The sequence below is a fragment of the Polypterus senegalus genome, chromosome 12 (genome assembly GCF_016835505.1).
Source record: "Polypterus senegalus isolate Bchr_013 chromosome 12, ASM1683550v1, whole genome shotgun sequence".
Lineage (NCBI taxonomy): Eukaryota > Metazoa > Chordata > Cladistia > Polypteriformes > Polypteridae > Polypterus > Polypterus senegalus.
The window spans coordinates 123507819-123521299 of NC_053165.1; the positions used below are offsets into that span (position 1 = coordinate 123507819).

The 13481-nt window shown below is 36.9% G+C and overlaps 1 protein-coding gene across 3 annotated transcripts in view; it reads left to right on the top strand.

Moving 5' to 3' along the window:
- Positions 1–13481, top strand: part of prc1b (protein regulator of cytokinesis 1b) — an 85459-nt gene that overhangs the window by 37455 nt on the left and 34523 nt on the right. For all 3 annotated transcript variants that reach the window (XM_039773361.1, XM_039773362.1, XM_039773360.1), the window contains exons 8-10: positions 134–270; positions 4189–4284; positions 12075–12221. In XM_039773361.1, the coding sequence (XP_039629295.1) occupies positions 134–270; positions 4189–4284; positions 12075–12221 (380 nt within the window). The remainder of the gene's footprint in view (positions 1–133; positions 271–4188; positions 4285–12074; positions 12222–13481) is intronic.

The window sequence follows — 13481 nt, forward strand, 5'->3', positions numbered from 1 at the left end:
CATTGACATAAACTAGACTTTTTTTGTAGGTCTGCCATCTTTGAGTTAATTCAAACTGGGATTTTTTTGGGGTAATCCTTTTTCTCACCAATCAATTAAAATTAATCTAATCTTTATTTCCTCTTTTTTATAGAGGTGTATACGGAAGACCTTTTGTATGTGCATGACAGTGAAATTTTACAACTAAAACAATACTACAGTGATCATGCAGAGCTGTTTGAAGGAGTATGCAAATGGCAGGAGAACTGGAAGGTGTATTTGGAATTGGAGGTAGGAAGTTTTGGTTGTTTTTTAGTTCTTTATTTTGTCTCATATAAATCGTGTGGAGTTGCTGGTGTTATGCATTTTTACTCCTTGCTAAATAATGTGAAGCTCAACAAATGTGGTTTTAAAAACCAAGTATGCGTAGAAAATCAATACAGCAATGAAAGATATAACTAAATATAACATGCCTAAAATTTAGGTCTTATCATTAGTTGCAAATTTGTGTTTATGCCATTTTGATTTCAAAAATGAGGGGTTATTTTGCTTCATACATAAAAAAATGGAGCTTACAATTGTGACTAAAACAAAGATCAGTGTGTGTTTAGTCATTGAAAACATCAATGTTGTGACTGTAACATCAGTGTATCTTGATTACCATTCGGTTTTCTATGAGTTAAGCCGAAAATATGGTTTCACTGAACTCTGCTATATAGAAAGACATTGTCGGATATAACTGGCGTCCTATATGTAAAACCACATATAGCTTATGTATGATACTGTAATGGACCCTCTTTGTGCAAAACTCCAAAAGCAACTTGCAGTCATATGTGACCATCTATCTTCTCTGTTCAATGTGCACATTAAATTAATCTTTGGGCTGAAATTGAGCTTGGTGTGTTAAAAGCAAATGGCACATTACACAGCTTGCAATTGGAGGGGCATTTCAAATTTCGTTGCAACTGATGTCACATTACACAAAAAGAATTCGCAGAGGATAACAAATTACATGACTTTGACAATTTTTTTTCAACAGAATTTTATATTTTCAATGTATTGTGATCTTACTGCATTCTAGCAGCTAATGAATGCACTGTGTGACAAACTTAGTGACTATAGACTTTCCATATTGATGGTCCTGCTGCAGCCTCTCTTTCCTTTTTCCTTTGTATCGTGGTACAGCAAACTTGAGATATTGGGCAAGTGTCTCCTGTGTTTGTGTGGTCTAAAACATGTCTTCCTGATTTCCTTGCTGCTGCACTGAATGTGTGGTATTTCCGATATATATACACACACACTTATGAACCTGCCCCTATGACAACGCAAAATCAAACTTATTTTGATTTTGTTTGGGCTAGTTGCAAGCTGGTCTGACTTAAATTGCTTTGGGTGTCACGCTAACTGACATGAAGTCACAGCGCACCATGACCGTCCGAAACTCACTAAGATTGTGTAAATGAATACTATGACCAAAAATTGCTGTGAATGTTGTATAGCCCGATTGGGAGCTTGTGCTCATGAGTGCTATTCCATCTTATTGAATCTGTAGATATTCATTATGATTGATTGATTGATTTAGCCAGAAACTAATTCCTGTTTAACTAAGCTTTCAGATTTTCCTACCAAGGTTACAATCTATCAGCTGGATTTGCAAGAGCATTTGTTGTACTGAAATGTATCACAACTGTTATTAACTTAGGCTAAAGATTTCCAAAATTGACTTTTAAATACATCTGTTGTGTGTGTTTATTTTTAGGCCATTTTAGGTAACATTTAGCCCATTAAAGGATAAAAAAAGTGTAAAATATAATTGTATATAGTGCTTAGTATTATACGTTTTAGTTGTCAATTGTGAGCCTTTGACTATAGCTTCAAATATGACAGAGACGCATCAAAAAACTATGATGCTTTTTCTCTGTTTATAGATGACACTGTAGTATTTCCTGCCACATCAGTTTTATGCAGTAGACAGAACTAAACTCGTATGGCAAGAATGACTTGACTTGTGCCGAGAAGTACTTTACACACACACACACACACATATATATGTGTATGTGTGTGTATATATATATATATGTGTATGTGTGTGTATATATATGTGTATATGTGTGTGTGTGTGTGTATATGTGTATGTATATATATGTGTATGTGTATGTATGTATATACACATACACATATATATATATATATATATATATATATATATATATATATATATATATATATATAAATTATATATGTGTGTATATATATATATATATATATGTGTGTGTGGCTCTCACTGTGGTTCGCTGGAGTCCCAAAGCTTTAGAAATGGCTTTATAACCTTTACCAGACTGATAGATCTCAATTACGTCTGTTCTAATTTGTTCCTGAATTTCTTTGGATCTTGGCATCATGTCTAGCTTTTGAGGTGCTTTTGGTCTACTTCTCTGTGTCAGGCAGCTCCTATTGAAGTGATTTCTGGATTGAAACAGGTGTGGCAGTAATCAGGCTTGGGGATTGCTACGGAAATTGAACTCGGGTGTGATACACCACAGTTAGGTTATTTTTTAACAATGGGGCAATTACTATTACACAGGGACTTGTGGGTTTGGATTTTTTTTTTCTCCCTAAATAATAAAAACCATCATTTAAAAACTGCATTTTGTGTTTACTTGTGTTATATTTGACTAATGGTTAAATGTGTTTGATGATCAGAAACATTTTGTGTGACAAACATGCAAAAGAATAAGAAATCAGGAAGGGGCCAAATAGTTTTTCACACCACTGTATATCCAGTTTTCGATCACTTTTCAAACATTTCAGCCAAATTAGTAAACCAATTTCTCACAATTTTATTATTTGCATGCAAGATAATGCAGTGACATTGTATCTGTTGTATGGAGCATTTTTACTGGTTTTGTTAACATTTTATACCAACCCATGAAATTCAAAGGAATTGTATCTTACTCTGGGAAACTGTCAAGGGCACTTCCGTGATGTTCTTGACTAGGAAATATGTTCCTGCGCTGGATCTGCAAATTTACCAGTAAAGGTCTCATTTTGCATGACTTCTCATTGCAACCAGTAAATTCCAGAAATTGTTTGCATGTATGAAAATGTTTAGTGAGCTGGAGGTGGAAATTGAATTGGAAACCTTGTGGCTTAAAGATCATTTATCTTTCTAATAATGTTGTATTGAAGAGTAGAGACTCCACCATTATTTCAACATGGAGAGCATTTCATCAGAAGCGCAATTACAATCATAACGGCACAAAATGTATATGGCTATCTTTGAACTGTGAAAGACTCATTTATTTATTTTTTTAAAGGATATTTTGTGACCTATGAGAGTGACGGTATCTCCACACTTGGGTATCATTTGGAAGGGTACAGTGTACCAGTCTTTTATAGGATTTTTTTTAATTTACAAAAGTAGCTCAGTGTACAGCTAGTTGAAAATGTAAACACTACCAGTTTCCTTGGAGAAACAGTACCTGCTTTCCGGAGAAACAGTACCTATTTTCCGGAGCAGCCTCCACCAGCTACATTTGTGAATGAAAAGTCTTGCTGCTTAACCCTCTGCCAGCTGTTCAGGTAGGATAGAAGATGCTATCCAGTGACCCAAGATTAAGACTGGACGCCTTTGGTACTGTGTCTCTCCGGAAAATCCTTGGGTACCATTCTGGAGGATGGGACTGGACCACGTCTCTGCCTGGGGGGTTGCCAACCAGGATACCGAGTTGTTTCGTCGTGTAGTGAGTGCTGCAATGCACTGGACCAGTGCATGTTCCCCAACTTGACTTGTAGTACATCACATTTTTGGTAGTTCATATACAAGTTTGTAAATATAGACATGTAAGTAAACATTTTGAAAAACATAAATGTATGTAGTATTTCCTGTGTTGCTTATTATATTTAACAATATTTCGGTTAATAGTTTAATTATTTCAACCAGTTTCTAGCACCATTAGGCAGTTTGCATTGTAGTACATGAATGACTGAAAAAATAAACAAGATAATTAATTCTGAGTGTGCCTTGTAATGAAGTGGCCTGATGCTGCTTGGATAGGCTTTAACCTATCTTATTCCTTTTTCATGTCAGTTTATTTTGACTTGAGTAGGCCTAATACTACTTTTCATATTTTTAAATCTATTACTTTACAAAGCTTCAAAATGTTCTGTCATGCCCCAAGTACTATAAATGTACCTTTTTATCATCAGGCCAAAGCCACAGATCCATCACGGTTCAATAATCGAGGGGGAAACCTTTTGAAAGAAGAGAAGCAGAGAGCTGATCTACTCAAACTTTTGCCAAAGGTATGGTTTTGTTTAACATATATTTTTTTAATTTCTTGATACTGTAGTAACTATCAAATTCTGGTATTTTTTGAAAAGTATTTTCTACAGATATTTAAATTTACACTTCAGTTTTATTTCACTTCTAGGTTAGGACACTTATGAGTTAGATTACAGTGCCAAAAACATTCATGCATCACTTTCTTCAGCTAATGTTCAAAACTTCCTAATTTTTATTTATAGATTCAGAATAAAATTAAGTTGATGGATGTTCAATATAATTGAGTAGCTGTTCCAAGTGTTTTATATAATGTGATTTGTCAAGTTAACTAACCAATTGGAAGTTTAGTTAATATTGGCATCTGTTTGGTCTATACTCTATCAAGTTTCTTTAATCTACGGAAAAAATATAAAAGATGTGCTAATTTAAAGTGGTCTCCAATGCTTCTCTGACTTCTAATGAGGTTTCATATTTGAAGCGTATTGTAGCTTTAGTCGCTCTTTTCCACATTCTAGAAGCTCAAATGGACATTTAAGTGTGTTTTGCAAGAATACAATTTTTTTAATTATCGAGGTTTATTTAATTACAAGATACACAGCTCAATATCCATTAAAATAATAAATATTTTTTTAATAAATAAAAAATAATGACTGCTCATTGTTCTAGTTTAACTGTAGTAATATTATCTATCTGATAATATTGTGGAGCGTCAACTTTTCTTTTTATCACTTTAATTGTACACTGTTTCAAATGTGATGTTTACTGTAAGATCTTCAGCATTCTCAACTAGTAATTTTAAATGTAGAATGCAGTGCTATTGCATTTGGTTGGTTTACACAAGGCAACACTTTATATATAAAAAAAGAGAGAAAAAGACACACTTTCCCAACTAATGTCATCATTACCCATCAGATACATTGGCCCTTAACACTAGAATTACCAAAGCCTACAAAAAACTTGTATCTCGGCCCACCTTTAATTTGTTCACACCTCTCCATCATCGTCTTTTGTGTTGTAAATGTCGATAAGCACAAGCAGCCTGCTATTCCACCCCATCGCAACCCAAACCCTACACCGCTGCAAGAAGGGCAATAAGCTCTCTCAGTTCAAGCCTTGTTTATTTGGAAGTGAGTTTCTTGGAGCTGTATAGGGTAAATAATATATTATTATTTAGAACGCATGCATTTCATGTGGGTTCCGTGTCTACAAAAATCCATGTTAGTGTAACATGACAGAAAATGCATGAAATGTTGAACATGTTTTAGTACTAATGACAAAATTGTGACCTGAAATGTATGATGTGTGAAGACTATCCAGTCCAAATATGAAATAAGCACTTTCACAAAAGGTACAAATATAACAGAACAAGTGAAAGCTCCTTCTGCACCCTACGCAACTATGTTTGATCTTATTCAGGAAAAGGTCCCAATAGCCCCACGGTAGAAAGACTTTCCGAGACGAAGGTCATAAAGCTTATGAAACCGTTTCTGGACAAAGGCAGAACCATATCAGTTGTGTGGAGTTTCCACCTGCAGCTAAAGTCACTTCAGTACATATGTACTCTGTGAGCATGCCCGTGTCGATCAAACACTGGAAGCTCTGCAGGCTACTTGTGTTTCAGTGTTGGAAAATAAGTAAATGAATCGAGGTAAACAACATTCAGTTTGGCTTTTATATAAGTAACATAATTTTTTATATTAAGACCATCACAAAATGTAATCACAAACTGTACTTTGCACGATACCTTGATACAGCAAGCCATGCTGTTTCATTGAAGGACAGGTGTTGGGCAGACTGACGAGCAGGATGACACCCGACCTGTTGCTGCATCTAAATTGTGCCATCTTTTGCCTTTACACCTGGTGCAGCTGCATTGTTCTTATATGTGAGTGGACGTTTCTTGCAGGGAGGGCTTCTGTTCTTTCTCCAATGTAGAACCTTCATTCTCATCTGAGTTCACATCTGTTATAGCACGTCTTCTTTTGAAAAGAGCAATGTTAGATCAGGGTCTTGAATGGGTGCCCTTTCTTCCTGTTCTGCTTGATGGGTTCCCAATTCATTGCAGTCCTAGAGAAGGTTTTTTTGGTATTCTTGGGGTGTGGCCTATTAGCCGCATTTGGCGGCTAGAATGATGTCCTTCAGCCTTGGCAGGCCACTTTGCCACAGTATTTCCTCATTGGTGATATGGTCATGGTATGAAATAGGGCTGAGCACAAGGTTGATGATAATCCATCCATTGTCTCCAAACATTTGTAGAAATTTCTTCATAGTGCTTCAAAAGAAAACTGTGGCATTCATATTTGAAGCAGGAGCAGTATGATATTCCTAATTTTAGGTAATTTCACCAGGAGTGCTATGTAGCTGGTCTTGTGAGCTGTCCTTATAGAGGGTCGGTGTAGGTACCTTTGTGCTCAAAGCTTCTTGTGAATCTGCCATCCTCATCAAGTAAAAGTAATAAATTGGGAGGAGGATCAAGATGTTGACTAAACAGAGTACTTCCAGTAGTTAATTTCTACCTGAAGCGCCGCTTGAGAGCAAATAGGAATCTAATTGTACTGTGTACATGAGATATTTATATGAAATTAACTGATTATGTAACAAAGCAGCATTCTTACATTTTTTTTTTTTAACTCTGTGCCATCGTCCTTCTCTATGTGCACCATACATCTCAAACTCACAGTACCAGTAAACACTTAGCATTATGTGCTTTATGTGGCATGTCATTTGTGTGCATGATAAAAAAAGCAAAATGTACGTTGCAGCCAAGCCACATTAAAACAATAAAAAAAATTACAATTTTTATCTATAACACATTGCTTTTTTTTATACAGAAGATAGTAGAAGGAGAGTAACTGAGAACGCCATGTTTGTAGTGCACTATTATATTGTATTGAGGATTACTGGTGTTCTGTTCTGTGCATTGTATTATTTTTACCCCCTTTTTTGATACCTATTGCACACTCAACTTACCTGGAAAGGGGTCTCTCTTTGAACTGCTTTTCCCAAGTTTTCTTCAGTGCCGAGGACATGTCTTAAGTTGGTGATGGTGGTGCTTTGCCCAGCATAACTTTGGATGCTGGCTGCAAACACACCTCTGCCTCGGAAACCGCTGTGCGACCATCTGACTGTGTGCTAATGGACGCTGTTCTGGAGTCGCAAAAAGCAATAGTGGATGCTGTAAGAGATGTGGCCAATGAATTAAGGAGTATAAGGGCTGTATTATGTGATATTGACTACAAAGTAAATGAATTGGTTAAAAAATGAATACATTTTTACATTCCGCTAATTACATTCAAATAAAGCTCTAACACTGTCTGATTTAGCTGATCATTTGGTGGGTTAGGTTCATCATACCGCATTTCTTTAAGTACAGGCATGCAGCGATTGTTTACCACATTATGCAGTATGCTGCATTAATGGAATGGAAATGATTTCTATCTATATAAGCACCTTCATTCTCTGAAGGTGGTTTTATAGTGCAGCATCAGCACCAAGTGCCACAATGGATAGATTATCTGCTCTTTGCATATGACTCTCTTTGAGGTCACTTGCAATCCTTAAAAGGATTGCTTGCCTTTTCTCATATCAGTTGGAAAAAGCACCTGCAACTGTGTGAAGCTGCTATTTTTATAAGCTGTCCTGCTATATATGATGTAATGCCAGCTCATTCTTATTTTGATTTTATCTCTGGCTTATGAAACTTGTTCAGCGTCGTTACACTAGCAATGTGCATGCAGTTGACCGGTCCGATTACATTTGGAAAACCAGATGTTGCTGCGAAAGTCGCTTTGGTGTTTTCCAGTTCAACCACAGTGTAAGGAAATCTTGTATATCTGGATAACATGCGGATAATACCATCCCATACAGCTGGCATGGTGCGACTCAGTGTTGTGTTTGAAATACCTGTTTGGTCAGCAAGTTCAAATTGAAAAGCTCTTGTGGGTAAAAACCCAAGAGTGGACAGAACTTGCAAAGGAGCAGGCAGAGCATGATTCCTCAAAAGTCTGTCTTTGTAAAGCCAGTGCTAGTTCAGCACACAGCTCCAAGAGGATAGCACTTGGAAATTTAAATCGACTTAGAAGCCAGTCATCATCATCTCTAAATACACACTCTCTTCTAATTCTTTCATTTGCAATGTTTTCTAACAACACCAAAACAGCTATGGTAGTTGGAGTATTTTGTCCTTCTGTGAACCATTATGTTGTTACAGAATGATTACAATCAAGTGAATTAATTTTATATACTTTATGCAATTAATTTTGGTGTAATTGATAATGCTCGTAATGGATGCAAATACTGTATGATAAAGAAAGGGAAATGACACAGAAACAGTAGCACTGCTTTGACGCTTTGTGCCACCAGTTTGGAAAACTGATAAAAAAAAAAAAGTGTACACACAGTTTAAGCCAGGTTTAGTTTTTAAACATTTCGAAGTGAGCGTGGAAATGAGCGTTTGCAACAGTTTGTGTGTATGCACCATTTATACATGAGGCCCCAGGTCTTACTGGCATTATTGCAGTGAATACCCCAGTACTGTTATTGAGCTGAATCTTTGTTGCACAATAAATCAACACATCTGAATCCTACTGCTGCTTGACCGATTGTGCTGTAGCAAATCCTTGTTGGTACAAGGGATACACATGGGTTGCCCACAGCTGGCACACTCCTTTTGAATCCAGGACATGGTTAGTTATGAAACCAAGATGGACTGGGCAATGAGGACACATCATAACAAGGGTAGGTGTATCAAAAATACTTAGTGCTTTAAGTATTCAATAAATAGTGTTCCAAAGTAAAGTGTAGTGCAGGGTTTTCATAAACAAATTAACCAATAAATAATCCACAGTAAAAGCAGTGTTTTTGTGGAGGTTAAAATGCAAATAACTAAGTTTAAAGGGCAAGGTTAAAACAGTCAGGATATATCTCTTAACGAAACACTCATGAGCTTCAGTGCCACCTCCTAAAACTGACATCTTTTCTGCTTACCTGTTTCAATCTCTTCAAGAAGGAGACATCCACCAAAAGGAATAATCATTTTATCTAGCTCCTGTCCATGCTATCATCCCATGGTGCATGAGGGGTCCTCATGAGCCCTGCTCTTTTTTTCTTGCTGCCATCCCTTGGCTATCAGCGGTAGCCCACTTGAAATGGTCTGGGCTAGCTAGTGTCGCTCCTGCTGAGTGTTCAAGGACCAGGAGCAACCCTACCCCAGAGCATCACTACTCTGTTTGGAGCAACATTCATGACTGCCTGGTTCCTCTCCGTAGCAGCATCAGTTGAGCCACAATTCTAATTATAATGGGGTGGTGAGGCCTCATCTGGAGTACTTTGTACACAGTTTTGGTCTTCACGCTACAAAAAGCTCATAGCACAACTAGAAAAAGTCCAGAGAAGAGCGGCTAAGCTGATTCCAGGGATACGGGGGATGAATTATGAGAAAGTATTAAAAAAGCTGAGCCTTTTCGGTTTAAGTAAAAGAAGATTAAGAGGAGATGTGATTCAAGTGTTTAAAATTATGAAGGGAATTAGTACGGTGGAATGAGACTGTTGTTTTAAAATTAGTTAATCAAGGGCATGGGGATACAGTTGGAAACTTTATTAATTTTATTAAAATCACATAACATTCCATACATGCAAATCAAGTATAACAAAGCTAGGTTAGAAACAAATTGACCCCCACCCATGAGAGAGAGAGCTAGGTCAGCAGAGTAAAACTTTTAATAGTAGATCTATTTTATGTAAGTAAATAAATGAATAAAAATAAATAGAATAAAAAAAAGAAGCGAGAGAACCCACATCCTCAACTTAAATGCTTATTCTGAAATGTTATTGATTAGATTCTGCCCAGTTTTGATAAAGGTTTGCACAGATCCTGTAAGTGAGAATTTGATTTTTTTCCAATTTTAGATAATTTATAACATCAGTTATCTAATGACTTAAAAGCGGTGAGTTAGCATTCTTCCAGTTAAGCAAGATAAATCTACATGCCAATAGTGAAGTAAAGGCAATTACAGTTTGTTTGTCCTTCTCCACTTTAAGCCCATCTAGAAGTACACCAAACACAGCTGTTGATGGATTAGGAGGGACTGTGACACCAAGGCTGTCTGAGAGGCATTTAAGATTTTTTGTCCAAAATGATGTCAAGTTTGTGCAAACTCAAAATATATAGCCCAATGAGGCTGGAACTTGATTGAAAGGTTAGATCTTGCCCTGGAAAATTTTGGACAATTTTAATCCAGACAGATGCACTTAATATATAATTTTAAGTTGAATAATTGTACGCTTTGCGTATATGGAACTCCAGTGAATTCTGTGCATTATTGCTACTTTCCACTCCTTTTCCAAGATGTTGAGTGAGAGATCCTTTTCCTACTGTACTCTGGGATCTTTGAAAGGAAGGAACTTTAAAATGTTTTTATATATTACGGAAATGCTGTCTGAGTCCAAGACTGATCAATATTTTTTCCGGCAAAGAGGTAGGTGAGAGGTGATGGAAATTGGGGAGGTTTTGTTTAACAAAGTTTCTAATTTGAAGGTAATGAAAGAAATGTGTTACGGGAAAGTTACATTTGGAGTGTAACTGTTCGTAGGATGCAAAGACTTTGTCTATGTACAGATATCTAAGTGATTTAATCCTGAATGTTTTCCAGATATTTAAAACTATGTACGTTTGAGAGCGTGGCCTCTCTTCCCAGTATGCTGTTCCACTCACCAGCCATGACAGCATGCATCTAGCCACCCACTGCCTTTGGGCCTTGCCAGATCTTCTTCTACACTGTCTGGGCAGGAGTGGTGTTTCTGTGCATCTCTCACAGGCTCAGCTCTTGTCAGTGCTCGCGGTGCTGTGTTGGGATTGCCACATGAACATATTGCTGGTCCCTGCATTGCAGATGGCCAGGAACCCTGCTGACTTATGGCCTACATAGGGTGCAGTAGCTTCCCAAACCCAACACAGACACAAGTTCACAAGCACAATGCATGCTTTTTTTTTCTACTGTGTGAAACTTTTTTCCTTCCTTTTTCCTCTTCTTCAGATAAGCCCAGTGAAGCACAGCAATGGCACTGTCTTTTCTTTGTCTTCTCTCTCTCTCTCTCTCTCTCTCTCCCCCCCCCCCTTCCCCCTCCACTCCTCCTCCTGCAAGCTTTGTCTTCTCCCTCCCAGCTCTGGTTCCTGGAGCAGTGGCAGCTGATTCCTTTTATGCCCCACCTGGAAGCATTTCCGGTGGCGTGTTAGCATAATCCGGAAGCACTTCAGGGTGAGGTGGAATCCTAACAAGATAGGGCTTTGCAATCCCTGCATCACTCCCTGGCAGCACCCACAGAGCCAAACTCCAACTCCCATGAAGCCCTGTTGGACTCCCAGGCTCCGCTGCAACCCAGGGGGCTGCCCTGTTAATGTTCTAGGTAAGATAATGCCCTGTATATCATCTCTTCCCTGGTCCTTCCATTAAACAGGCATCCCAGCCTGGTAAGGGCCCTGGCTGTTTGCCACACTGCCCCTCCGTCAGCTAAGCCATGTGGGGTGAAGCGGCCCATCCCACAAGGGCTGTCTTTCTCACATGTGTGTACAGTATTTGTCTCTTTTTTTCTGTGTGCATGTGATATAGTGTTATGTTAGAAACAAATGAGGAAAGAATATTAAATTTGCATACCGGTAGTTAACTATTCAGTTCTCTGTGGAAGATATAAGGTTATTTGCAATATATAGGTTGGCAGAATAAATGCTAATAAATAAATACATTTTAAGCATTAAACTGGCATCTGTGGAAACTGGATATAATTTAAATTTATTTCTACTGTCTTCTTAAAGTTGGAAAAGAAGTTGAAAGCAGAGATTGATACTTGGGAAGGTAAAAACAGTCAAGAGTTCCAAGTGAATGGTCAGAAGTTTTTGCAGTTTGTTGAAGAGCAATGGGAGATGCATCGACTGGATAAAGAACGAGAAAAGCAGGAAAGGGTGAGAATTACATATGTGTTCACATTACAGAAATCTGGTAACACACAGATATTCATTCATTCATCAGTCGATAACATGTGTTCCTTTACAATAAAATATATTTTTTCACCTAATACAGTGTTGTATCCCAGATTGCTTGTCCCTGTACTTCTCACATTTGGAAAGGTTGAACCAGAATTGAAAACTTATTTCAAGATTTCAGTTTTTTCTTTTTTTTTTATTCTCTTTTTTACAGCATTATGCCTGATGTCCATTGAATCTTCTTTGTAGCAGTTGTTATGAAAACTTAAATATGTTCTACAAAATATCTTTTATCACAACAGGCTGTAGAAATTACACAAAATATACATTTTGCTTATGAAGTAAACAAGTCGATATACAGTATAACCATGACAAAACAGTTTCATGTTAACACCCTGTTTTTCAAGCACTGTTGTTAGAGAGTACAAGACATTTTTTTTAAGGAGTGAGCACAGAGTGAAGTGCTTACTGATCATACAGTGAGCACCATCATAAACCAGATGTCTCTTGGGCAAGATCTGAACAAAGCAACTTTTTTTGCTTGGCCTCTTTTATCTTTCTTATGATGATAATCATAATTAAGTCTGTTAAATTACTTTAACATGAAGATGTAATTCAATGTGAAACTACTACAGTGCATAAAACCGTTGATAACAAAAACAGGCAGATGGTCAGACTTCGTTTTTCACCTGTACCTCCTGCATTAGATGCATTCAATATATGCAATAATACAATTTTATTGAATATGCCATAGTGAAACACAGCTTTTTATTAAGAAACAATATGTAATATTGCTCATTTCAATAAAGAATAAAATATTATTTAGCTAATAGTTACTATATTTTTGTCCAAAAATACTAGTTTCAATTACAAAAAAAAAAACTGCAGGATAACTAATTCTTACCAACAGAAAAAAATATCTAGATTAACTGAGCTTTTAAATGTTAGTTTTACAATACCATTTCAGCTGTGTCAAAAGTTCATTTTATCTGTAAATCTTGAAGTGATACTAAAAAGTAATTCACTGATTACACTGGTACACACTGCAGACAGAAGGTTTCTTGCTTAAATAGCTAAGGAAGGAAAAACAACTATATTGCTAATTAATGCAATGTATCTGAAGTGCAACCGGCAGATAATTTAAGAGTTTAAGCAAAGTTTATATAGGGTTTGGAGCATCAAGTGTTCAAAATTCAAGATCAAGGCAAATCAGTGCCTGTATGTTAAATGTAATTGTCT